Raw genomic sequence first — 27,526 nt, 5'->3', positions numbered from 1 at the left:
TAAACATTGAAACTTTGCACTCCTAGCCACGGAAACGTTGAAGTCCCGCCAGGTCACTCAGCACGCTTTGCAAGGCATTAAAGTGGCGATGGGGTGAGGGCAAAAGGGAGAGAGGGGAGGTGACCACACGTACCGGGGGTGCCAGATAGGGAAGCCTCCAGCTTGACGGCCAAATCATTTTAAAAAGCGGCATTTTCCCCTCGTCCCTTCGGCTCCCCTCCTAGAGAGCTGGACAGTCACACTCCACGTCCCAGAGTGAGCGAGTCACAGGCCTGGGCCCGCAGGGGAGGAGCCTGCCGCTGGCCCCTAGGAACCCTCCCTCCCGCGGGGGGCGAGGTCTCCTTCGCCCCGCAGACCCCGCCCCGCCCCGGCTCCGCCCCTCGGCCGGTGGCCCCGGGGCGACAAGGGGAGGAGCTCGGCGTCTGGAATCGCGCAGCGCACGGGATCGTGCCCCGCAGCCTGGTTCCCGGCCGCCGGTCGGAGCCTGCAGTGCAGTTCGCGGTAAGTGAGTACGTCGCGGCCCGACCGACGTCCGGCCCCGGGCGGGAGCGCCGGCCGCCCTGACCCCGGCAGGGTGGGCGCGAGTCCGCGGCGCCCCGGGCACCTTCCCCGAGCCTGGACTGCCCGGACTGCAGCGCGCCGGGCGGCCCGGGGCGGGGATCTGGGGAAGGCCGAGGGGAAAATCGGGGACTAGTTCCTGGGGACTGACCCCTTTGCCCTGTCCCCAGCCTGTGCTGAGCCGAGGACAGGTCTTGGGGACTGGAAATGGCTCTCCTAGGCCTTCTTTGTCTGGGCTGTGCGGGCCGCCCAGAGTCCACGCTGAGACTGTTCCGGCCGACTGAACTGGGGAGTCCTAACCTCAGGGAGGGTGTGCGGGCCTCACCGGGGAGTCCTCGCCGAGCTGGGGGTGGCGGGATAGGGAAATCCTCAGAGGTTCTGACAGATGGGGGAAAACACACCAAGTGGTAAGAGGAAAACGGAGTGCGGGGGGAAGAGACCCTCGATGGAAGGGGTGGGGATAGAGCCCATCTTAATAGATTCAGAGATCCAGGAAGGAGCACGGGCTGCCTTTACTAATTCAGCCAGCACATCAGAATGGCACATCTTCCTTCCTGCCACATACATAACGCTCCTTACAGCGGTGTGTGTGTGTGTGTGTGTGCGCGCGCGCGCGCGCGCGTGTGTATGTGTGTGTGTGTGTCTTGGCGGGGATGGGGGTAGGGAGTCGGGGACAGCCTCTAGGGTAGCAGTTCTCAAACTTTTCTGGGGGCGGTGCTCAAAAACCCCTTTAGACTCTTAAAAATCAGTATACTAAGGAACTTTTATGTGGGTTATATATTTCAATATTTGCCAAATATAACTAAAACTGAGAATATTTTACTATATTTAGTAATGCATTTAGACATAATAGTGGACGTATTGTACATATCTTTATGAAAATAACCATCCTTTTCAAAACAGAACGTTACTGAGAAGAGTGACATTGTACTAATTATATTTTTGCAAATCTCTTTAATGTCAGGTTTAAGAGACAGCAGCTAGATTCTTTTTTTGTTTTTCATTTGCTTTTTCATCAGCTAGATTCTTATATCTGCTTCTGCATTCAGTCTGTTGCAGTATTACATGTCATATAGCCTCTGGAAAACTCCACTGTGTACTCTGGAAAATGTGAGAGTGAAAATGTCAAATAGCATCTTGGCATTGTTACGAAAGTGGTTTTGACTTTGTGGATCCCTAGAGTCCCCTGCACCACACTTTGAGAGCCACCGGTGTAGGAAATGCTTCAGAGGCTTAAATCATTGGGCCTGCTTCTTGTTTGTGATCCTTCCTCTGAATGGGAACACACACCACACCATGCATGGATGGTTAACCTCTGGTAGTTGCAACCAAGCTTGACCCCACTCTGGAAACCAAGAACTAGGTCCCCACATAAGGCATGATGAGCCCTGCTGGCCTCCTGAAAACTGGCAAGGCTCTCAGATGCCTTTGGTTATTTCTGTTCCTGCAGAGGTGACCTGTGCGTAAGTCCAGACTGTAGCAGTGATGTGGCACACAGGACCCACGCATTTGGAGACGTGCCCATGGGGACCCCATGCCAAGTGTGGAGGGGTTTGTGTGAGAGTTTGCAAGTGTTTGAGAAGTGATTTGCAAAAGAATAGGGAGGCGTGTTTTTGCCTTCCTGTCCTCCATGATCATTTCTGTTTGTGGTTGAGCAGCCTTGAGTTTATTGGAATATGACTGGTGAATAAGAGCACCCAGCCTTGGTGCTCTTTCACTTTCCACTTTCAGAGGGGTGTCCCTGTGAGTGGCCCTTCCTCAGCCTCTGCCAGAGCCCAGTGCCCTGCATGCTGCTGTGTGGTAGGTGGGATCACTCACTGGATTACTTCCGTGGCTCCTTGTTCTGTCAGCACAAATTCCAGATAGAAATTACATACATATTTAGCCTTATAAATGTTTGGAAGACAGACATACCAAACTATCAACAGTAGCCAGTTCTGGACAGTGGAGTCAGAAGGAAGGCAGGGAAATTATCTTTGTTACTCTTTGTGGTAACATATGTCTGCCTGCCTTGCAGCATTCATGTATTGCTTTTACAACCTGAAAACAAAACAAAAAACTAAAATCCCAACAACCTATACTTTTTCAAGGAAGATAGGATTATTTCTGTTAGAATGTTACCATCACTCCCTCTTTCCTGATAAAACAAATTACTGCATCCTATTTCTAAACTAGTATATATGATACTAGTATATATTAACTCAAAATAATATTGAGAGAGAGAGCCCTCTCAGACCAAAACATTTTACTGAACAATATTTGTTTGACATAAGCCCCTGTCCAAGGTTAGAAGCACCAGATCAGACTTTTTAAAAAATTTTTTTGAATTTTATTTATTTTTTTATACAGCAGGTTCTTATTAGTTATCCATTTCATACACATCAGTATATACATGTCAATCCCAATCGCCCAAATCATCACACCACCACCCCCCCCGCCACTTTTCCCCCTTGGTGTCCATATGTTTGTTCTCTACATCTGTGTCTCCATTTCTGCCCTTCAAACTGGTTCATCTGTACCATTTTTCTAGGTTCCACATATGTGTTAATATACGGTATCTGTTTTTCTCTTTCTGACTTACTTCACTCTGTATGACAGTCTCTAGGTCCCTCCCCACAGATCAGACTGTTTTCTAATGGACTACCGTGCAGCCCTTAAACTGATGTTGTAAAACGCTGTTTCATTAAATGCCATGAAGTACAGTTTTAAAATTGAAAAACATGTTACCCAAGACTGTTTCTCTGTGATCCTACCGTGACGAGAAAGCATGTGCGTGTGTGTACAGATGTGCACACGCGTGGACAGAGGCAAAGGATGTGCCAAACGCTGGGTGGTTTTTCTCTTGGAGGCGGGGTACAGTGGCTTTTTAATTCTCTTCACTTTGCTTATTAATATTTTCTAGCAAGTACTAAACAAATATTAAAATTGACTTGACCGGACTTCCCTGGTGACGCAGTGGTTAAGAATCCGCCTGCCAATGCAGGGGACACGGGTTCGAGCCCTGGTCCGGGAAGATCCCACATGCCACGAAGCAACTAAGCCTGGGTGCCACAACTACCGAGCCTGTGCTCTAGAGCCCGCGAGCCACAACTACTGAGCTCCCGCGCCACAACTACTGAAGCCTGCGCACCTAGAGCCTGTGCTCCACAACAAGAGAAACCACCACAATGAGAAGCCCGCGCACCGCAACAAAGAGTAGACCCCCCTCGCCGCAACTAGAGAAAGCCCACGCGCAGCAACGAAGACCCAACGCAGCCAAATATAAATAAATAAAATTTAAAAATTAAAAAAAAATTTGACTTGACCAAAAATAACTCCTACAGTTATTTGTACATTGAGGGCAACATAGTTGGCTTCGTTTTTCTTAGACTGACTTAGCACCAACTTGGCCAGTAGCAGACCCCTGCTACTCCCTTCCTCCCAGTGGAAAATTGAGAAAGAAGTAAGGAGCGAGAGGCATGGGGAACCGAAAACAGCCCTTAGTTATGTTGTGCAGTGTCTACTTCCGCCTGGGGAGTCAGCTCCAGCCTCAGCCTTGCCCGTTCCCTCCAACTGGCCTAGAGGTTAGAATGTTCTTATCGGATCAGCACCATCACCTGAGAAGCCATCAGCTGACCAGACTGAATGGCCTTCATTTCTTTTTTAGCCATTTTTAATGGAAAATTGCAGACATCCAAAGAAGTGGAGAGTATAACTGCCCCCCCCCACCGCTTCAACAATTATGAACATTAGCATTTGACCAATCTTGTTTCATCGGGACCTTTCCTCAAACTCACTTCTTTTTTTCCCTCTTCCAGGAGTTAGTATCTTGCCAGGCAGACTTCGAACACTTGCTGTGTGGTCCCCCTTCTCTGCTTCTGCATTTCCTCTCCTCTCTGCCTTCTAGGCTAAATCAGTCTTCCCTCTTTCCTTCTTCCAATTCTCCTCTGTTAAGCGTTTCTCAACTCCCTTAGTTATAGCTGTCACTTTCCTCTGACCTCTCTTATGACCCTTAGCATATTATAGTTCTTTGTGAGTTTATCTCAGTCTCCTTAGATCATAATCTTCATGTAAAACAAGATTTTCCTTATCTCCCTTTCTCCTATGCTACTTAAAAATGCTTTATGCAAAGAAGATGCTCAAGAAATAGATGCTAAATTAATTTAAATTGATTAAGTTCATTGGAGAAAAATTTTGATTACAAAAGAAATGCATTATGTTCAAAGGAAAAATTTCAGGTATTGCCTAGGACCACGAACATTTTATCTCACCTGCAAGATTTTTAAAGATTTTAAAGAACTGCAACAAAAAGAGTCTTCAATTTGAGCCAGTATAAAGAAGACATCTTTTTTTTTTTTTTTTTTTTGAGGAAAATGGTCTTTATGGTCTGTTGTCATTTTTTTCACATATATCTGGAGCGTTTAGGTCTTCTCTTATTCTAGAATGCTTTTTTTCCCTTGGTAGGGAAGAGTGACTCTGACAACATTAGAATATCTATTATGTTTTAAGATGTAGGTTTAAATCTTCAGCAGAATAAACTGGCTATGTTTAGGGTCCACACGCCCCATGAAGTAAGTTGGTATCAATCTCATGAATAACGGCAGCTCATAGGTATAGAGTTGCAGCTCATAGGTATAGAGTTGCTCCCGGTGTTCACCATCTCTTCATCTATTGCCTCCTTTAATTATCACAGTGGCCCTTGTGAGCTGGGCAGGGCAGCGCAGGGCAGCTGTTGTTGCCTTAAATCTGCAAAGAAGTAAACTGAGGCTTAGGCAGATAGAGGGAATCTTGTCTACGGCAGAAAGTGGCAGAGTCTGATTTTAAGCGTAGATTGGAAACCAAAGGGCTTTGGGATTGGATGTTGGGAACATGCAAAGATGGGAAACTCTCTCTCTCTCTAAGCACTACATATATTTGGGGAGCCAGACCAGGTTCTCGAAGTAAGTATGCATATCCCACTGCGTAGAACTATCAAAGTGTTATCACACTTTCTGAGCCAATCACTTCCCAGATTCCTCAGGTTCTGCTTTAGTCTTTGTCATAGAAGTTAATCCACTTTCTGATGAATTGGCAAGGCTGCCGTGCGTGCGTGCTGCTAGGGTTCTCTCTCATTCTCTTTTCGTGACTTAAGAAGAAATCTGGGGAAGCCCATCTTTGAACAGTGTGAATTGCCTGAGCTGTTACTCAGACTGACGTGTATGGAACACTTAATTATTCCTTAACCTCGTCATTCTTTCATGACCATTACTGTAAAATTACAAAGCAAATTGTACACATTGTGGCCTAGTTCATGAAGAAGACATGTTGGTCGAAGAAAGTGTCCTCCTACAGGATTGCCAGGTTTGAATTTTTGGTTGAGAAGCGGAGAAGTGAACAAATCATTGTGGATAGTCGGTTACATGCAAGAGCTACACAGATATGCGCAGGACAGTTCTATAATAGTGGTGGGATAAAGACCAGCCTCCAGACTGGTCTTAGGAATTGCTGTGTTTCATAAAAGCCTTATTTGCTTAGATAAGGAATCAGTTACATTTTAAGGGTTGGTGATGCCTGGTGATGGGTTTTTGACATCAACCCATACTTTAAAAGTTATCTGTCTTACAAATTTTGCCAAAATCAAGGATATTTTAGGGGAAATTAGAGGTTGACTATCTAGTCATCGCATGTGTACCTTAGAGTTTGAAGACTGTTTTAAAGTGCGATTTAACTTTTTTAATCCATTTGGTTAATGTGGGTTTTTGGATGAGGAGTGGCTATAAAATGCTATGCCTATTTGGAAGCAGCAGGGTGCGAGGAAGTTGGCCCTGACATCAGGGGCCCTGGGTTTCACTCCCAATCTGGCCACTTACCAGCCACAGGGCATTGGCAAGTTACCCTCTCTGATCCTAAGTCTTCTCATCTGTATAATGGGATGGTAGTCCCTATCTCACAGTTGCTAAGGGACCATATTAGACAATGTGGATAAGGTATCTGGCACTCCACGGGCACTCGGCACATGTCAGCAGGCTGCAGTGCCTATGGAGTGATATAGCACTCATGGCAGAATGCCTGTCCAAACTTCTCTCAGCCCAGACCTCCTGAGCTCCTGGCACATATATGCTGCTGCCTGCTGTTCCTCTTCATCCCAAATTCCCCATGTCTAAAACCGACATCCCGGTTCCCATTGTGGTCATTGGCTCTGCCAGTTTGCCCAAATGAGGAACACAGGAGCTATCCCAGATCTCTCTTTCTCACCCACCCTCAGTCCATTCTCCTTTCTTAACTCTCCCTGGGATTTATTGCCCCTGCCCCCTTCTTCCGACTTGATGACTGTAATAGCACCATAACCTGCCTCCCTGACACCCATCTAGCATCCTTCTCCCAAGTCAGCTCTTACCACTACCAGAGTGATCTCTGAAAATCAAATCAGGTCTTGAAGATTCCAGTTTAGAATCTTTTAATGTGCTTCCTTGTCCTCAGGATAAATCCGAGCCTTTCTGCGAGGTCCCTCATGATGTGGACCCCGCCCCTCCCTTTCCCTCTCCTCTTACCCTGCCCGTCGTGAACCCTGTCCTTCGTCCACATGGAACTGCTTTATGGCTCCCACAGGGTCACGCTTCCGCACCTTTTTTTTTTTTTTGCGGTACGCGGGCCTCTCACTGTCGTGGCCTATCCCGTTGCGGAGCACAGGCTCCAGACGCGCAGGCTCAGCAGCCATGGCTCACGGGCCTAGCTGCTCCGCGGCATGTGGGATCTTCCCGGACCAGGGCACGAACCCGTGTCCCCTGCATCGGCAGGCGGACTCTCAACCACTGCGCCACCAGGGAAGCCCTTCCGCACCTTTACATGTGCTGTTTTCTCTGCCCGGAATATTTTTTCCCCAACTCCTTCCCTCAGTGTAGTTCTGGAAGGCTTGTGCATGGCGTGCCTGTCCCTGGAGGTCTTCCTGACCCCCTCCCATGCTGGATTAGGTGCTATCCCTAGATGCTTCTTTTTTTTTTTTGCCTGCACCGTGCAACGTGCAGGCTCTTAGTTCCCCAACCAGGGATCGAACCCGTGCCCCCTGCAGTGGAAGCTCGGAGCCCTAACCACTGGACCGCGAAGGAATCCCAGCACCCCTAGGTGCTTCTTTATCGCTCTCCATCCACTGCTGCTGTAGCATGGACTGCTTGATAGTCTCATAAACTCCTGACCAGTCTGTGTGTGACTGAAGAGCAAGCGGACTCATCTCTTTTTCCCATCAATGTCAAATCAGTGTCTATCAATGTCAAATGTATGAATGAATCTGGGTCAGTCCCTTTTCTTAGACAAGCCGGCGAGGCCCACGTAGTAGATGTGTCATGGTCGAATGCTGCTCTATTACTTGTCACATCTTTGACCCAATGAAATGGCCATTGCATGTAGATGCCATGCCACTCTGTGGGCCGCTGAGATGGGACTAGAGCATCATTGCTTAAGAGCTGGGCTTAAGGCCAGATGGACGTTCCCTCCATCTGGGTTGAGTTCCCTCTCAGCACGCCTGCAGTCTGGCTGCAGCTTCCCAGCTCCTAACCACATGGCTATACCACTGTGGGGAAAGAACGTGCTGGTCAGAAAACAGGAGCTTCAGGTCCTCCTGGCAGCTGCCTTTCTTCTCAAAAACCAAGAAACATAGGCTTATACCGCAAGCTTCTGGGAACTCTATTAGTACGAGTCATCATTCTTGGGTCTGAGCAGTGCTGAAGTGGGTTGGGGTAGATGACCTCAGAAACATGGTGAATTCATGGAAAGAAATGCTGCCCTGTGAGACCTCCGGCAGCCTGACACCCAGCCTTTCGTGGTGACACTCTTTCTAATTCCTAAAATTTGAGTTAGGAAAGTTTGTTACCAAGGATCTACGAGATGAGTTTGGAGCTTGAGGAAATCACGCCACTCTTAAAGGATGGCTATCGACGAGGCCTGCTCTGTAATGCTAGTAACAACTACAGTTGCTGCCCCCTCGCACCCCCTACTCTCAGGACTTAGATGCAGTAGGACTTCGGGGCTCTGCAGGCATCATTTTTGAAGCCCTGCTGGCAATGGTGGGTTGCTGCAGGGTAGGGGACCCACAGTCTGAGAAGGGGCTGAGGACTAGCCTTAAAGAGGAGAGGATGGAGCTTCCCTGGTGGTGCAGTGGTTGAGAGTCCGCCTGCCGATGCAGGGGACGTGGGTTTGTGCCCCGGTCCGGGAAGATCCCACATGCCGCAGAGCGGCTGGGCCCGTGAGCCATGGCCGCTGAGCCTGCCCGTCCAGAGCCTGTGCTCCGCAACGGGAGAGGCCACAACAGTGAGAGGCCCGCGTGTTGCAAAAAAAAAAAGGAGGAGAGGATGAGGTCAGGAACTGAGGACTGGCCAGGACACCTGGTTCTGAGGGGGTCCTGCCCTGCTTCTTCCTTTACTTTCTGGACAAATGTTTCATGACCCCACAAAGACTTTCCTTTCTCAGTGCATCTCTGGAATAATAAATCTGAAGTTCAGCAAGACTTTTTGTGAAACTCTGTTTATATTAGTTCATAGTGATACCAGAAAATAAAGGTAACTATTTCTGTTCTTTGTTGTTTGTGCTACTGCAGTTAATTTAAAATGAGCTTAAAGGATGTGTCAGGCAAGTTTTCTCTTTTGGGAATTTCATATGATGTTGTGCTGTCTTGGCCACTGAGCACAGCACAGTGCTGGGGCAGGGGCTGCTTGATCAGACAGTGCCGTGGTCACGGCTCTGGTCCCCCAAATCCTGACCATTACCTTTGGCAGTGGCTATGGACATCTGCTGAGTGAGTCATGATCATTTTTATGATACATCCTGAAAATTTCCAGTGTTACTTAATGAAGTTCAGGGAAACAGAAGGGTTAGATTTCAGGAAGGTAGCTACTTTTTAAATGACAACCTAATGTTTTCATATTATGAGTTAATATCTTACCAAACCTAAATTCTGATGTTGGAAATGTACAATTTAAACCAAGTGTAAAGTTAGGAGAGTACTTTGTAGTTTGTCCTTAGTCAGAGTTCCTACAGTAGCTGACTCTACCACTCCCCACCTCAATCTTTTCCTTTTCTGCCCTCGCTCACTCTGGCCTCCTTGCCTTCTCTCAAACCCACCTCAGGACCTTTGCACATGATCTGACCCCTCCTCAAGATTGCGCTGAGCTTGCCCCCTCACTTCCTTCAAGCTTGTTCTCAAGTGGCTCCGTATCATTGAGGCCTTCTTTGATCTCCTGATACCCTTCACGGCGACACTCCTTAGTGCCCTGTCCTGCTTTATCCACAGAACTGGTCACAGTCTGACGTTCTGCTTCTATGTTTGTTTATTGTTTAGTCTATCTACCTCCACTGAAATGGAAGCACCATGAGGGGGCTTTGTCAATTTTGTTCCCGGGTTCATCCCTGGTGCCTAATACAGTTCCCGGCACATATTACACAGTTAACATAAATATGTGTTGAACAAATGAATGAATGAAACAGAATTTTTTCACCCAGAAGGGACTTTTTAGATCATCAAGTAACCTTATATTACAGACTGGGAAACTGAGGCACAGAAAGGTTATGTGGCTTATTCAGAATGAAACTGAATCATTTAAAAACTGTTATAGCTCTTTTTAGAACTCTAGGAATATATGTGGAGCATTCTGGTCAGTGGTCCAGGATGAGACAAAAGAGTTAGTGAAAACAGACTGATAACTTAAAATTTTAGCAAAAAGTGACAAGTTATTGTGTGATGGCAAAGCTTTTTGAAAGCAGAGTCTTGTTGACTTTTGTGGTATAAAGTGCACTTTGCATTAATTAGTGCCCAAGAAAAATGTGTTGATGGATTTGGTTATACTGTCATAAAGTCATTCTTTCTCCAAGACCCTCCTTCTGCACTGAGACAGGAGGGACAGGGGCAAGGCACAACCTTTAAAAGAATGACATATCCTGAGGATACGACAAAAACTCATTAAAACCAACTAGGTCCAAGATGGCAGAAGATTTAACTTCCCGTAGACCTTGAGCCTCATTATACACTCATTGTAATATATTAGCATATGCTAAACAACACACAGACAGGCACCATGACAGTTCTGAGGCCAACCATGAAAGGCCAAAAGGTGGGTGGTGCCCTAATTCCTGGAAATCCCCACCCCCTCTCCAAGATAGAATATTCCACTCGTTAGCTATGAAATTGCCCAGCGCATAGAAACTAACCAGCCCCACATTTCAGGGGCTGCTCTCACTTTCCAAGAGGACCCCAGCCCTGGGGCTGCTTCTTTCTGTGGAGTGTGTAGCTCTGTAAATAAACCCACTTTCACTTTACTATGGCTCACTCACTTGGCCAGCCATCCCAAGGACTCTAGGCCTGGGACATGACCATTCTCTCATGCCCCATTTTTCCTACAACAGTACTACTCTTTTTCTGTTTTGTTTTGTTTTTTTCCTTTCTTTCTTTTTCATTCTCTCCCAAAATATACAATTGCACTTATGGCTTTAAAATTCTTTTGGTTACAAGTATCACATTTAAGAGATTTTTGTGTTGTTTTTGGTGTGTGTGTATTTTTTTTTCAATACTTTTATGAACAGCTAAGAAGATCAAAGAAGTGACTTGGTCTCTGGGAAAATTCAGAGCTATTCAGCTATTCCATTTTTCCAGATGCGTCTGCATCAAATAAAGCAAAGAACTAATATTTCTAGCTCTCCACTTTGTAAAAGAACCGAGTTGACAAGCCATGGTGGTTTGAGGGCCTGAATGGTTCTGACCTCAATCTTGTTTATAGACATCCTTGGAATCTCACTTTTGACAAAAAGTTGTTTATAAGTAGCATGATGTTTAGATACACAACAGTTTGGGGGTGGGACCAATTAATTTCTCTTTAAACAGAAAAAAATGAAGCACAGCTAATCTTTTTAGTGAACTGAAGTAAACCCTAAAAGATGCAGTGATACTGCTTTAACTTTGGAGTTGGAAGCTATGAAAATTCAGGGAGGGTATATTTAGGAAAATGTGAGAAGAGAAGAAGAGAGGTGGGTAAACCACATGAATACAGAAGAAACCTCTTTCTGTTGTTAGCATAGATTTAAAAAAAATCTACTCTTGTGTCTTTAGATATCCTAAATAAACAATTCTGAGGGTGTGTTGTCTGTACTTTAGACCACACAGAGCAGTGATTCTCAACTAATCACCTGAAGGCTCTTTCAAACTATCCAAACTCTCCAGGAAACTAATTACACACAATCTCCACCCCACCCCCCAACTTTATTCTCCCCATCCCATTACTGAGGGGAATTCTGCTGCCCAGGGTTACGCCTGTCCTCTGCTCTTTCCCACTGATGCGTGGAAATCCTGTGGTTGGTGGTAGGGCCCATTCATATGCATGCCTCTTTCTCTATCATAAGACAACCTAAGAAGATTCAACTCCGACAGCATAAGCAGCTAAACCTTAGATTTATCTACTCCAAAGGCTGGAAAAACACCTGAAAACGTGACTCTTATTTTATCTGATTGTTGGCATTTAGCTAAAATCAGTCGACTATTCCAAACATCTCTACAAATCTGGCTGTACCAAACAGGCATCATGACTGTCAGCTGGGGTATAGTCCCAGGCGATCCTCTAGCAAGAGCAGTGATTTAGCATTGTACTACCCATATGCTGTACTCGGGCTCCCTCACAAAACCCATTTGCAAGACTGCTGCCTGGGCTTGGAAATGGTCTGGGTTACAGGTAGCAAAGCTCACTGACCCCAGTGGGGATTTTGCCTGTGAGGTAAGCTAATTGGTCACTTACTTTGCTATAACCAACTAGGTTCACAGTGCACCTGAGCATGGGGTCAAACTGTGCATTAGATTTTAGGGCTCCCTTCAGGTAAAGGGGAATCTTACAGACTGCAAGTCTCAAGATCAGGTAGAGGCCACAGGCAGTCCTTGCCTCTCCAGGACTACAGAGCTGAGTCTCATCCACAGGAACAGTGCAGTGAAGTCCCTTCGGAGATGAGAACATTTGGTCACCAGAGGCCATCTTAGTGACCCTCAGTTTGCCCTTTCTGGCAGACAGGGAGTTTACCAAAGAAGAAATTCAGATTCTAACAGAGGGATGGAAAGGTATTCACCTTCACTAGCAATTAGAGAAATGCCCAAGGTTAGCTTTTTAATCTCTCAGTTTGGCAAAAGGTAAAGACCAATTATGTTGCCTGGTTTAGGCACCTTCATTTACTCACTGCTTCAGAGAAGGGTCATAAAATTGGTACAGCCTTTCCCTGGCAACCTGGTGATGTGCAACCCAATGGACATATCAGATCCTTTCACCCAGCTGTCCTACTTCTCGGAACTGAGAGCTACGAGTTTATTTTCAGGAAATGGATTAAGGAGCTATTCGAAGAAATGTATACAAAAGTTGCAAGCGGTATTTGAATGTTAGTACTTGGAAACAGCCTATGTATTTTAATAATAAGAGATTTAAATAAATATATATCTGAATGATAGATTTTTATGGTGTAGTTAAAAGTGATATAAAATATCACATGATGGCTCTATAAAGATGTTTGTGGTCTACTGCTGAGTGGAAAAAAAGCAAGTTACAAAACAATGTGAGGTCTAATCATTTTTTAAAAATCCAAGTACATTTAAAAGTCATGTTAAATGAAACTCCAAACCATGGTATTACAGGTGACTTTCATTTTCTTCTTTTTGTTCACTTGCATTTTCTTTTTTTTTTTGTGAGTTGTGTTTTTTTTTAATTAGGTTCTACTTCTATACATTAGTGCAATCTGATCATACAGTATTTGTCTTTTTCTGACTCATTTCACTTAGCATAATGTCTTCGAAGTCCATATTGTCACAAATGGTAGGATTACCTCATTTTTTATAGCTGATTAATAGTGTTTCCACAATGAGCATCTATTTTTAAAATTTTCTTTTAGGGACCTCCCTGGTGGTCCAGTGGCTAAGACTCCATGCTCCCAATGCAAGGGGCCCGGGTTTGATCCCTAGTCAGAGAACTAGATCCCACATGCATGCTGCAACTAAGACTTCACATGCCACAACTAAAGATCACACATGCTGCAACTAAAGATCACACATGCCACAACGGAGATCCCAGGTGCCCCAACTAAGACCCAGCGCAGCCTAAATAAATACATAAAAATTTTGTTTTTAAAATTTTCTTTTAATGTATTTTTCTGATCTTTTTTCTAAATTGAAGTGTAGTTGATTTATAACATTATATAAGTTTCAGGTGTACAATATAGTGATTCACAATTTCTAAAGATTATACTCCATTTATAGTTATTATAAAATATTGGCTATATTCCTGTGCTGTACAATATATCCTTGTAGCTTGTTTATTTTATACATAGTAGTTTATACCTCGAAGACCCCTACCCCTGTCTTGCTCTCCTCCCTTCCCTCTCCCCAATGGTAACCACTAACTTATGCTCTATATCTGTGAGTCTTTTTTAATACTCACTAATTTGTTTTATTTTTTAGATTCCACATAGGTTATAACTGGTCTCATTTTTTAATTGAGTTGTTTGTTTTTTGGTATTGAATTGTATGAACTGTTTATATATTTTGGATATGAACTAACCCCTTATTGGTCATATCATTTGCAAATATTTTCTTCCATTCTATAGGTTGTCATTTTGTTTTGTTCATGTTTTCCTTTGCTGTGCAAAAGCTTTTAAGATTAATTAGGTCCCATTTGTTTATTTTTGCTTTTGTTTCCTTTGCTTTAGGAGACAGGTCCAAAAAAATATTGCTATGACTTATGTCAAAGAGGGTTCCATCTACGTTTTCTTCTAGGAGTTTTATGGTTTCTGGTCTTACATTTAGGTCTTTAATCCATTTTGAGTTTATTTTTGTATATGGTGTTAGAAAATGTTCTAATGTCATTCTTTTACATGTAGCTGTCCAGTTTTCCCAGCGCCACTTTTTGAAGAGACTGTCTTTTCTCCATTGCATATTCTTGCCTCCTTTGTTGTAGATTAATTGACCATAAGTATGTGAGTTTATTTCTGGGCTCTATAGTCTGTCCCATTGATCTAAGTGTCTGTTCTGTGCTGTTTCTGTTTTGTTATATTCATTCATTTGTTTTATTCTTTAGATTCCACAGGTAAGTGACCTTTCTCTGTCTGATTTATTTCACCAAGCATAATACCCGCCAAGTCCAGTTGTTACAAATGGCAAAATTTCATTCTTTCTTATGGCTGAGTACTATTTCATTGTATATCTTCTTTCTCCATTCATCTGTTGATGGACACTTAGGTTGCTTCCATATCTTGGCTACTGTAAAGAATGCTGCTTTGAACATCGGGATGCATGTATCTCTTCAGATAAGTGTTTTCGTTTTCTTCGGGTATATACACAGCAGTGGAATTGCTGGATCATGTGGTAGTTCTGTTTATAGTTTTCTGAGAACCTCCATACTCTTTTCCACAGTCGTTGCATCAATTGACATTCCCACCAATAGCGTACGAGGGTTCCGTTTTCTCCACATCCTCGCCAACATTTGTTTTTTGTGGTCTTCTTCATGGTAGCCATTCTGACAGGTGTGAGACTGTGGTTTTCATTTGCAAAACCACTGACATTGTGGTTTGCATTTCTCTGATGATTAGCAATGTTGAACATCTTTTCATGTGCCTGTTGGCAATCTATATATCTTAACTTTACTCTGTATCTTTCTTTTTTGTGTTCATTTGCATATGAATGGTATGTGGGTCTGATATTTACATCAACAGAATTGATTTGTCATTCCTCTGCCTCTCTTGGAATAAACTAGTCATCAAGAGCAGTTAAAAACTTAACCACAGGTTGTTTTCCCAAAGTTTAGCTGTCAGTCAGTTCTCTGGAATTTTGAACCACGGAAGGTTCAGTGAATGATTATAGAACTAACTCACAAAAGTGCCAGAAGACTGTGATACGCCTAAGTAGTACTTTTTTCAACTCTGCTTACGAAGGATTTTAAGGTGTTTTTGTTTGTTTGTTTGTTTTCTCTGCCAGAAATTTGCTTTTTTACTGGAGGGAAAATCAGCTATATTTCTCCTGGTGCTACCACTTATAATCCTGTGACCCCAGGCCATCAACTTCTTTTTAGGGACTCTATTTTCTCATCAGGGGAATGTTGGTCCCCTGATGTAGTCCTAGGTAAAGTTCTTTAAGGTAGGCTCACCATTCTCTGATTTATCTCATTACCTCCTTAGCATCTAAGATCAAAGTGTCCCTGGCCTGTGGTGACGGATCAATGCCAAGCCACACATGTACAAGTGAAGGTGCCTCTCCAAGTAAGTCACATGCCAGTGTCCTAAATTGAGGCCAAAGGTCAGTTGGCAGCAACACTGTCTGTGGCTGGAGAGGATCCCCAGCACTGAACTCCCTCAACCTTTTTTACTGGGAGCGTAGTTCATGTGTTAAGTGTCTCAGATCTGCCTGCCTGTGCCTACTATTTAGTATTTTTAGTAATTTACTTTAAAAATCTGGTGTCCAGCACTCCCTTCCCCACCCCTACTCTTCGATGTACAAAATGTATCTGTAAGGATCATGCCAAGTCACCCAGCTGGTATTTCAGGATGGGTTAGCTTTGAGAGACACCGTTTTGCTACCAAATAATTATCTTTTCTTTCCGAATGTGAACAGAGGTAGTGAAGAGTTTCAGAGATGGTGCAAGTATCTCTTTTTGGATTCCTTTTCTTTGAGAACTGTCCATGGGTCCCACTTGATTCAGAGGCCAGGCAGATATCAGCAGTCCTAGCCTTCTCAACACAAGTGTTCAGGAAGGGCAAGTTCTGAGTGAGCTGTAAACTCGCTGCTTAAAAGATATCATTTGCCCTTCTTTGCTTTTTTTTTTTTTTCTCTTTTTTTTTTCCTTTGCCTCCATGCAGTACCACCTTATTCTGTGGAACACAAGAGGCAGCAACCCGAACATATTTCCATGCATACTAAGTCTTCCCTCTTCCAAAAGAGAAAAAAACCTAGGATGACACTCCACCCTCTCCCCCCAGATCCTCTCTGTTTGCTCATTCCTCTCTTTTATTAGTATTGAATGGGGATTAGACAAAACAGAAAAAAAGGCGGGAACAATGCAGATAAGAAAGGAATTGAAACAGTCTGTGCTTTCTGTGGTTGTGGAAGTAGACAGGATTCCCTGGCCAGTTGGTGGCGTTTCTAGCAAAATCACAGATCTTGGGATAATTTGGGGTAATACTCAAGGTTTGGGGATGGGCTAGGATTCTGGCCAGGGTAAGGCAGACCTAGGTACATTCACAATGCCTAGATTCTACTTTGTATCTGGACTGTTCCCAAACCAAAGATCTTTCCCCTCACACCCTGCTTGGCACGTGGTTGTTTTCGCTCCCTCTTGGGATTACTAAAGCACTGGGAACTCCTATAAGGTCATTTGAAACAAGAGTGATAGAATGAGTGAAACTGTGGAGTGGCTCTGATTTCCAGAACCCAGCAGGCTTATAAGGGGGTGGTGGTGGTGGGGGGAGGTCCATTTCCCAACTTCCAAGCAAAACCAGTTTGGGGTTGCAAAAACACAGCTCCTGTTGCTTTCCACTGACCTGTGGCTCAGAGTGGCAAGGGACATGTGACAATCAATGCCTGGCTCAGGCCGCTGTGCTGGGTGACCCCTAGAAAGAAGGAAAGGCAACTCTAGTATTCAAAACTGCCTCTTGGAGGAGGATTTCTCAGGCCCATGCATCTCCTGGCTTTTTTCAGCTCTGGGGGTTGGTTGGTGACCTCCAGCCAGCACCATCTTCAAACCAGGAGTTGCCACACCTGGAGAGGCAGCCCCAAGGGGCTGGTGGAAAAAGCCAGAGTTCAAAACCTAGCTCTGCCTCTTACTGGATGTATGCCCTGAGGCGAGTTTTTCCATCTCTCTGAGCTGCAGTTTTCTCAGCTGTAAAATGGGAGTAATGATAGGCTGGAATTTACAGAGATGTTGCCAGAGTTATAGAAGATGGTATGAAGCACTTGGCACGCACTGATACTTAGTAATTAGTCACTGGCTCTTCTCTCTCCTAACTTCTGCAAGTATAATTTCCTTCATTTATATAGTGAAACTACACAATTATCTAGTCTCTAAGGAAAAAAGGAGGCAGATGGAGAGTGCTTTTATATGACACATTTTCTACAAGAGCCATACTGGTCACTATATCCATCCTGAAATACCAGCTGGCTTTGTAGGGTGGTAGGAACAGCAGGAATCGTGTAAGGCTTCCAGAGTTCTGCCAGGGCATTTATAAGGTACGGGGAAGCAAACTGACACGTTGTGTCCTGTGTCCTCACTGCATCATGGCAAATATGGGTACAATTTGGCAACTGGTTTAACCATAGAATTTTGGCAAACTGAGCCCCTTTAGGGATGATTCAGTGACTTAAGGCTTTTGAAAGATATGAACAGACCACCGTGCCCAGTTCAGCAAGGGGTTCCTACCACTTCCGGAGTTTCCCGCCTGAGTTTTCTCTCTGTAGTTACCTCCCATTCCTCCAAAACATCTGCCAGGCTAAGTTAGAACACAGGTCAGGTAGTGCCCCTCAGGCATGTTTGGTTTGGCCATTGTGCTGCAGGCCCACTCAGTAGTTTAGAAAAGTCTAGTTACTGACATTTATAAATCAAGAATGTTCGTATAGAAATCCAGATTGCCAGCCTCGCTTGAAAACTTGGCTCTGTCCACACTGGGCTGGCATATTCCAGCATGCAGCCCGCGGCTGGAGCCAAGTGGCTGCCGCTCCCTTAGCCGGGCAAACGTTGCCCAGGCTGCCAAGCCCCCGTGCTGCCAGCTTCACTTGTTCAGGCCCCCTTCCTGAACCGTGTGGTTATTTTGGTTGCGATTCACTCCCCCTCTCAAACATATACTTTCCATGGTACCTCCCTGCTTTCTGAATCAAGTGTACCTTCTTCACCTGGTCCTGCACGGTGTCCAGCAATGATTCTCAAACTGGACACGTGCTAGAGACACCTGGGAGATTGTCGAATTCCTGGCGCCTCCCCCAGTCCCTTCTGATTCGGTAGCTCAGCGGTGGGACTCGGGAGCCTATTTTTAACAAGAAAGAGCCCCAGGTAATTCTACTGCAGATGATCTAGAGCATGCCCCAGCATCCCGTGCTAGGCTTTCTTTAGTTTCAGTTCCGGAATTCCTAGAGACGTCAGTTGGCCTTCCCTCTCCCCCACCAAATGGCAGCTCCTGCAAAAACCACGTGGGACTAGGGGAAAGAGGCGATTCCTAGTAAAAAGGTGCTCGGCAGACCACCGCACCCTTCCTTCTCATTCTCTCACGCCTGTTGCCGTTGCCCGGCTCATGCCATTGTCTCTGCACTCGTAACTCCAGGAAGGCAGGGGTTGCTTCTCACTCAGCTGCCTCTCCCCAGAACTGCCTGGCACTGGACTTCAGACACAGTGGGTGTGCCCATCATCTGTGTCTTTTAAGTTTTTAACTAGCTTTCAAGCAGTTATATTTGTACAGTTAAAAATGCAAATAAAAAAAAAAAAATAATAAAAATAAAAAAAAAAAAAAAAATGCAAATAATACCAAAGGATATACAATGAAGCTGAGTCTTTCTCCCAATCCTGACTTCGAGGCCGCTGTCCCTCTTAAAGGAACCAGTCTCTTGTGTCTCAACGAAGACATGGGCCTGTCTATGGAGACAAGGCCCACTTGTCACTTTTTATCCCCACAAACAGTCGTTTTCTGTACAAACGGTCCTCGACTCACAATGGTTTGACTTACAATTTTTTGACCACTTTGGTGCAAAAGCGATAGGCATTCAGCAGAAACACACTTTGAATTTTGATCTTTTCCCGGGCTGGTGATATGCGGTGCAATACTCTCTTGTGACGAGTCCCAGTCAGCCACACGATCAGGAGGATGAACAACCAACACCCTTACAACCATTCTGTACCCAGACAACTACCCTGTTTTTCATTTTCAGTACAGTATTCAATAAATTACATGAGATATTCAGCACTTCGTTATAAAATAGGCTCTTTGTTAGATGATCTTGCCCAAATGTAAGCTAACGTAAGTGTTCTGGGAATATTTGAGGTAGGCTAGGCTAAGCTGTGATGTTCAGTAGCTTAGTATATTAAATGCATTTCAACTTACGATATTTTCAGTTTACAACAGGTTTATCAGGGTGTTACCCAATCAAAAGTTGAGTAAGATATTGTACTTTGTTTTCATTTTATAGTAATATGTTGATCATTCCATATCAGTCATCCCCAAAATAGGTTTTATGAATATTTATTCATAAAAACCTTGGATTAGATAGGGGAATGTTACTATTATTATCTTAAAATTAAGACTATTGGAGAATGGATCGATTAAAAGACTTTTGCCCAAGGGGTAGGACTAGAAAGCAAGTCTTCCGACTTCCACCCCAGAGTGTTTTGCTCTAAGTTATATAGTTATTTGAAATCGCTGTTTATCTGTGTGGTGGAGGCCAGGAACAGTGTCCTTTCTTGTTCACCACTTATAATTTATAAAAAGATAAGGAGAGGGCTTCCCTGGTGGCGCAGTGGTTGAGAGTCCGCCTGCCAATGCAGGGGGCACGGGTTCATGCCCCGGTCCGGGAAGATCCCACATGCTGCAGAGCGGCTGGGCCCGTGAGCCATGGCCGCTGAGCCTGCGCTTCCAGAGCCTGTGCTCCGCAACAGGAGAGGCCACAACAGTGAGAGGCCCGCGTACCGCAAAAAAAAAAAAAGATAAGGAGAAATTCTGCCCAGAGCTGGGGTAGAGGGTCTTCTCCAAACATATCTGGGGAGTTTGGGCCTTTATGCCACCACAGTGTACCTTAAAGATTGCCTGATGTGAACTCACTCTTGCTACCAACTCAAAAGTGAGTTGGGAAGACTTCCAACTAACAGGTTTATCTAAAACGCTGCAGACACAGTTACAACAGAAAACAGCTGCTTTCAAGTCCGCTCTTCCAGAGTTCAAGTTTTATACGATTGCACAATGTCACCTGCTCCGGACCTCTTAACCTCTTAACCTCCTATCAAGCAAAACATGAGTCCAGCTCAGAGGTCTGTCCACATATTCGAGATTCACCATGCAACACATCCTTCATTTCCCTTCTTCCTCATGACTTATCAGTGCAAGAATTTTGGAAAGTTGTATACAGATAAGGCAAAAGAAGTTTGGAATTGTATGCACCCTTGAGAGGTGAATCCTAGCTTTCACAAATAGCTTCACAGAGCCCACTTTCTCTGCTAAGGATATCATTTTTTATTCATTTATGTCCCACCTTTCCCCTACTCTGAGAAGATAAGTGATTTCTTGAAGTGAGTGTATCATAATCGTTAAAGAGGGCAAACACTCATTGAATAAATAAGGTCCAGCTTTGAGAGTAGAAATTAAATGTTCTCTGTCCTTTTCAGGGACACGTGGCCATCAGGAATAATGAGCAACCCATTTGCACACCTCGCTGAGCCTTTGGATCCTGCACAACCAGGAAAGAAATTCTTCAATTTGAATAAATTGGAGGATTCAAGATATGGTAGGTACATGGCTCTATGATGTAAGTGCTCTGATAGTAATTGGAATATCATTTGCATAATAAGTAAGCTACTTAATAAATTAGGCTTTAGGAGAGTTGGAAGAGGGAGTAGCAGAGATGGCTGAATGGTCTTGGGTTAACCACACAAATACACACCTTTCTTACATTGCTCGTTTTCAAGTAGATAATGATGATTATATATATGTAACATTTACATAACATTTAGTATAGAGAGTGTTTGTACATATATATTGTTTAATCTGAGTAACAACCCTATCATGTTATGTTTAAAAACATAAGAAGTCCTGAGGAAGCTGAGGCCCAGAAAGAGTAAATGATATGATTAAATAACAACTATGTAGGTAGCAGAAGAGGATGAAAACACAAGCCTTTTTTATTCCAACTCCTATGCTTCTCTACCTTTGTAGTCTTGCCTTTTCTGGATAATACTGGTAAATAATTCTCATGTATCCGGATGGACCATTTCTTTTATAAACAAAATAACTTTTCTTAATGAATTACCATTGTTTTATTCTAGAAAACACAGTTACCAGTGACCACACTACATGGTGTTTAGGGGTTTATTTCCTTTGAAAGATGTATCTGACTATTCTTTAGTCTTATTATAATAATTGTAAAGGGGTTATCTTCTCATTTCTTAAACACTAGGTTTCATAAGAAATACTACTGTATGTGTATGTACTTGCTAACAGTAATACAGTAAATTATCTAGACTCATGTCTTTCATGATGACTTAAGGAAAATTCTGTTACTGGATTCCAAGGCTAGGCAACCATTTATTATGAAAGATTTAAGTGTAATATTTTCTTTTTGCCTAGGCTGTTGGTATTTTCTAGTACTGAATGTCTCCTAAATCCATTCAATAGTCTTATATTTTAAACTGTTGGAATCAGTTTAAATTTACTCTCTTTCCCTGCTGGAAGAATAGTGTGATGCCTTGTATCAAGTTTGTATGGAGTTTGGCTTTAGAGAGCTCTTATAATAAGATGTCTCATGGGTTTGGTTTTGTTATACTTTCTCCTTTACTCCTAGGACGACTACCATTTTCTATCAGAGTTCTCCTGGAGGCAGCCATTCGGAACTGTGATCAATTTTTGGTGAAGAAAAATGATGTTGAAAATATCCTAAATTGGAATGTCATGCAGCATAAGAACATAGAAGTGCCGTTTAAGCCTGCCCGCGTCATCCTGCAGGACTTCACGTGAGCCTCATGTCACTTCACTCTGTTTCTCTCTGCATCCCTTGTCAGCCTTTAAAGAAAGCTTCTTAAAAGCAAAAATAAAAAGCACAGTGACTGTATAATTTTTCACTCAACATTCAGAGACGGTTGAAAGCAAAAGAGGGCAGTCATCCCAGACGGGAAGAGATCATCTCAGGCAAATCAGGATGCATACTCACTCCACCTTTTCCAGTGGCAAAGATCTTTGTCCTTGGTCTTCAAGATCCTAGTTCTAAGTGTACTAGCAAAAGTTGAAAGAAACAGTATGGAGTGGAGCTATCTCGGAAACTTTTCGCCCCTATGTCCTATCACCCAAGGAGCCAGGTTTCAAACAGCTGTCCTTGGAACGTTGATATGTGTCACCTGAGGGGAGATACGTAGTTCACAAGGCGTGATGTGTTGCTGTTAAGCCTCTGTTCACATCCTGCTATTCCCAGGAATTGCTCCCTATCACAGCTTCATTTTGAGACATTACCGTTTCATTTTGAAATGATGTTATTTTATTCCTTCTGGAGAGCAAATTTCATTTTTTTTAGAGGAAAGATCACCCAAATTTTATTCTCTAATAAAAAGGAAGCATTCACTTAGTATAAATTTGATTCACAGCCTACTTTTCTGAATTATATCCATTCCTTTAAATTTGGTCTGAAGTTGAAGGGTGTGATCCGTATATCTTGTACAGGTCTTTGTCAGCCCACCATATGAAAAGGGAACAGTGATGGCAGAAAAAGTTCCAGAATTTTTAATTGCCAGCTTTCCCACAGCTTCTCTGTTTAGACCATATTGGCTGTGACCTTCAATGCAGGGATAAAATTGCATATAGAGATACCACTCAGTCGCGGCACTTATTACTGATGTGATTTCTGCTGAAGGGAATGTGTTTAGACACTTTCACTTTTCTAACACATCCATTGTTACCACCACTGATGAAACAGCCGATGAAACAGCCCCATTGCCAATATTATCAGCAGAGGCAAAAGCTGAAAAATCCCATGGCACTTGTTTAACCGATTTGTTTTCTGCTTAATCTCCCTTTTCTTAGGGGTGTGCCAGCTGTGGTTGACTTTGCTGCCATGCGTGATGCTGTGAAAAAGTTAGGAGGAAATCCAGAGAAAATAAACCCTGTCTGTCCCGCTGACCTTGTCATTGATCATTCCATCCAGGTTGATTTCAGCAGAAGGTGAGAGACTAGGATGAATAGTTGGGTTTTCTGCTTTGTGCAAAATCTCAGAGTGTAAGTCTTTTTTGTGTGTAAAAGGGAACCCTCCTGCACTGTTAGTGGGAATGTAAATTGATACAACCACTATAGAAAACAGTATAGAGTTTCCTTAAAAAACTAAAAATAGAACTATCATATGACCCAGCAATCCCACTACTGGGCATATACCCTGAGAAAACGATAATTCAGAAAGAGTCATGTACCACAATGTTCATTGCAGCACTATTTACAATAGCCAGGACATGGAACCAACCTCAATGTCCATTGACAGATGAATGGATAAAGAAGATGTGGCACGTATATACAATGGAATATTACTCAGCCATAAAAAGAAACAAAATTGAGTTATTTGCAGTGAGGTGGATGCACCTAGAGTCTGTCATACAGAGTGAAGTAAGTCAGAAAGAGAAAAACAAATACCGTATGCTAATGCATATATATGGAATCTAAAAAAAAAAAAAGAAAGGTACTGATGAACCTAGTTGCAGGGCAGGAATAAAGAGGTAAACATAGAAAATGGACTTGAGGACACGGGGTGGGAGGGTGAAGCTGGGCAAAGTGAGAGTAGCATCCGCATATATACACTACCAAATGTGAAATAGTTGGCTGGTGGGAAGCAGCAGCATAGCACAGGGAGATCTGCTTGGTGCTTTGCGATGACCTACAGGGGTGGGATAGGGAGGATGGGAGGGATGCTTGAGGGAGGGGATATGGGGACACATGTATGTATATGGCTGATTCACTTTGTTGTACAACAGAAACTAACACAGTATTGTGAAGCAATTATTCTCCAATAAAGATCTATTAAAAAATAAAAAAAATTAAAAAAAGAAGAAAAATCTTTAAAAAGTAAATTCAGGAAAACTCAAACTTAATAAATATTTTCCCCTGAAGTTTTTTTTTTTTTTTCAGGGTGGGGGCAGGGGGGATTAAGTCTTTTTTTTTTTTTTTCTATTTACTTCTTGGGTGAGAACAGCCTGTGTTTAAGCTTGAAGTCTGGGTGAAAAACACATACAAATTCTGCCATGAGAGCTTGTCAATACAAGTATGTGTTTGACTTTAAAAGAGTTTGGCTTTTTTTTTTTTTTTTCCAACCACTGGAGTCTTATTCCTTTTTGATTCCAAGTAACTATTTCATATCTGGCCATCTCTGCCTCTCCACGTGGGTGTCCACAAACTCTATCCTTTTCCTTTTTTCCTTCTATTGTTCAGGATATCCACTTCTCTCTTGCTGCTAAAATCGTACCAACAACCTACCAATCCTACCAATAAAATCTCAGTAGCAGAAGACAATAAGAATTTATTTCTTACACATCTACAAGTTGGGTGGGAGCTCAGCTGAGCTCAGCTGAATGCAGTTGGGCAGCTGTGCCTCACCCAGCCTTGGCTGGGTTGACTGCTTACACTGCACTGCACATCGGTAGGGCAGCTGGGACAGCTCCATTCTATGTGTGCTTCTTTGGGAGCCCAGGCTAAAGGAGAAAGCAGCTATGTGGTGATCACAGAGGCTCAAGAAGGCAAGCGGGACCCTGCAGCATCTCTTGAGGCTTAGATGAGGACTGACATAGGATCACTTCTATTCACAATCACATTAATCAAAGCAAGTTGCACAATTTAGCCCAAAGTCAGGGGTGAAGGAGTACACTCCAGTAACTGCAAGGTTACACAACGAGGATTTGGATACAAGGAGGGCAACCAGGTACTACTAGAAGGCTGATATCTTAACCTAGAAGTATAACTAAATAAAATTATTTCCAACTTTAGATAGAACTTTAGTTAGAAAGAAATAACTGTTCTGCATACAATGCTGGGAAAATTATTTGGTAGAGAGAACAGTTCATATGATTTAAAGCATTAATATTTTAAAAATTAAATCATCAAAGATTTTGAAGAAAATTTAATTATATAGTGTCAAATGTCTTGATGAGAAAAACCTTTCTAAATTTAGAAGCAATGAATGAAACAAAGGGGAAAAAAAAATCTATAGATTTAATGACTTCAAAGTTACCAGGAGATAACTTGAAAAATATTTTCAATAAAGAGTTAATATCCCTAATATATAAAGAGTATGTATAATCTATTAAAAAATAGTAAAACCCAGCAAATAAATGGGCAAAGGAAAGTGGACATTTCACAATAAAGGGAAATACAAATGGTAAACAATATATAAAGCCTTTTCAACTTTACAAGTAATAAAAAGGAAAATTAAATCCTTGAGATACTATTTTCTCTTAACATAGTTTAGAAAATAAATGTTATTAATTATAAATGTGTCACGAGGGAGACACTTTTATACACTGCTGATAGCACTACAAATTAGAAATGATGAAAGCAATGTGCCATATCCTTTGTCCTGGAATTTCCACTTCTAAACATACACTTTATAGATATCTGAAATTCAGCAAAAGCTTAATGACTAAATAGTGCTTATTAAAGTATTATTTATAATAGTGAAAACTTAAAAGCATTCTAGGTGTCCAACAAAGGAGAGTGATTTATTAAATTATGGTACATCCTTAAAGTAAATTATTAAGTAACCTTTACGGTTATATTTTAATCCTTAATAACATTTGGAACATGCTCATGTCTTGGCTCAATGAGCTAGATAAAAATTGCATGTATAGAGTGATCTCAGCTCGATGAAACTCTAGGCAAAGATTACAAAATTGGAAAGAGAAGTGCCAAACTGCTAAGCGATTGTAACTATTCTTTATTTTTACAATAAAAAGCTATTGTTTTTATAATAGAAAGTCATTTAAGAATATGAAACCAACCACTCAAAGGAAAAAAAAAGCAAAAACGTTTATTTGCTTCCTTGGGGATTTAAGTGGGTTCCATACAGCCTCAAGAGAAATGTAGAAACTGGTCATTCTCAAATTAGTATTGCCAATATCCAAACCAGAGAAATTCAGGAATAGAGAGAAAACTGCTTTGTCCCCTGAATTGATGGTTCTTGGAACAAACAGACTGGATACTTGCTAGCTCTTTCCTTTTCTTTGGACTCAACCCATCCTTCGGCAGCATGACTTTTTTTTTTTTTTTTTTCCTTAAATCACATGAGCTCAATTTAATGTTTTGATTTCAAAGGGAAGAGTTAAATTTACACAAACTATTATCCTATTGGAGAGTATGTTTCCTAAAGTCCCACTTCAGAAATTATTGAAAGGAGCCTCACAAAATCATGGGCAACTTTTTCTTGAAGACTCATTGGTGTTGATGGATTTACCTTCATTTCCCTGGCCTGGAAGGTGAAAGTACTGGTGGAGACAGAATTGTAATTGTTTTAATGTCTAAAGTTATTTGACTCAAAACTCAAAAGAGCTCCTGACAATTAAGCAGGTAAAGAATCTGAGTCAGCACCAAGTTCATTGTGACTTGGTTTCCTCCTTAAACCTTGACATCCATCAACTCTGGTTTCAATTTTTTATGGACCTTTTTCATTTATACTGTAATACTAAAAACATTATGATGAAAATAGCAAAGTCTAAGGGTGAACTTTGATCCAAAATGATATCCAAATCTAGCAAACACTTCTTTTTTTTAATTAAAGAGAAACACTTCTATGAGAAGTATTTTCTTTTTTTAATAAATTTATTTATTTTTGGCTGTATTGGGTCTTCGTTGCTGTGCACAGCTTTCTCTAGTTGCGGTGAGCGGGGGCTACTCCTCGTTGCGGTGTGCAGGCTTCTCATTGCGGTGGCTTCTCTTGTTGCGAACCCGTATCCCCTTCGTGGGCAGGTGGATTCTTAACCACTGCACCACCAGAGAAGCCCGAGAAGTATTTTCATTGCTAGTGTTTTGTTTTTATTTCTTGAGTTTGGTTTTGCAATTTGACCTCCCAGTCTCTTTCCTCATTTTTGTAAGGAATTAAGTGTGATATCTCAGCTTTTGTGGAACTGTGTGCTGTGGGCTTATTTCCAGCTATTTCCAGAATGAAGTAAGGAGTGGTGGGATGGTGAATTTTCTCAGTTAAGTATTTCTAAGCTCTTTCCCTGCTGTGAATAATAGTAATTGGCTTCACACGATCTTTAGGAATCGAGGATCTAACTAATGCATTATTGTAATGTTTTACAAA

General features: G+C 42.7%; 1 protein-coding gene across 3 annotated transcripts in view; it reads left to right on the top strand.

The window, feature by feature from the left end:
- The first annotated feature begins 388 nt into the window (after positions 1-388).
- ACO1 (aconitase 1) overlaps positions 389-27,526 on the top strand; it is a 59,431-nt gene continuing 32,293 nt past the window's right edge. The window contains exons 1-5 of one of the 3 annotated variants that reach the window (XM_089913111.1): positions 415-501; positions 14,762-15,777; positions 20,874-20,992; positions 22,046-22,214; positions 23,275-23,412. In XM_089913111.1, coding sequence (XP_089769237.1) covers positions 20,896-20,992; positions 22,046-22,214; positions 23,275-23,412 — 404 coding nt within the window. In that variant the 5' untranslated portion in view covers positions 415-501; positions 14,762-15,777; positions 20,874-20,895. Of the gene's footprint in view, positions 502-14,761; positions 15,778-19,000; positions 20,993-22,045; positions 22,215-23,274; positions 23,413-27,526 lie in introns of those variants that run through there. The other 2 variants (XM_089913112.1, XM_022551679.3) reach the window with 2 other exon arrangements.

This window comes from Delphinapterus leucas, chromosome 6 (genome assembly GCF_059928025.1).
Source record: "Delphinapterus leucas isolate spDelLeu-1000000601 "Yukka" chromosome 6, BTC_Dleu_Yukka2, whole genome shotgun sequence".
NCBI classification, from domain to species: domain Eukaryota; kingdom Metazoa; phylum Chordata; class Mammalia; order Artiodactyla; family Monodontidae; genus Delphinapterus; species Delphinapterus leucas.
Note: the sequence above shows the minus strand (reverse complement) of the source record. Positions and strands in the feature narration are given on the sequence as shown.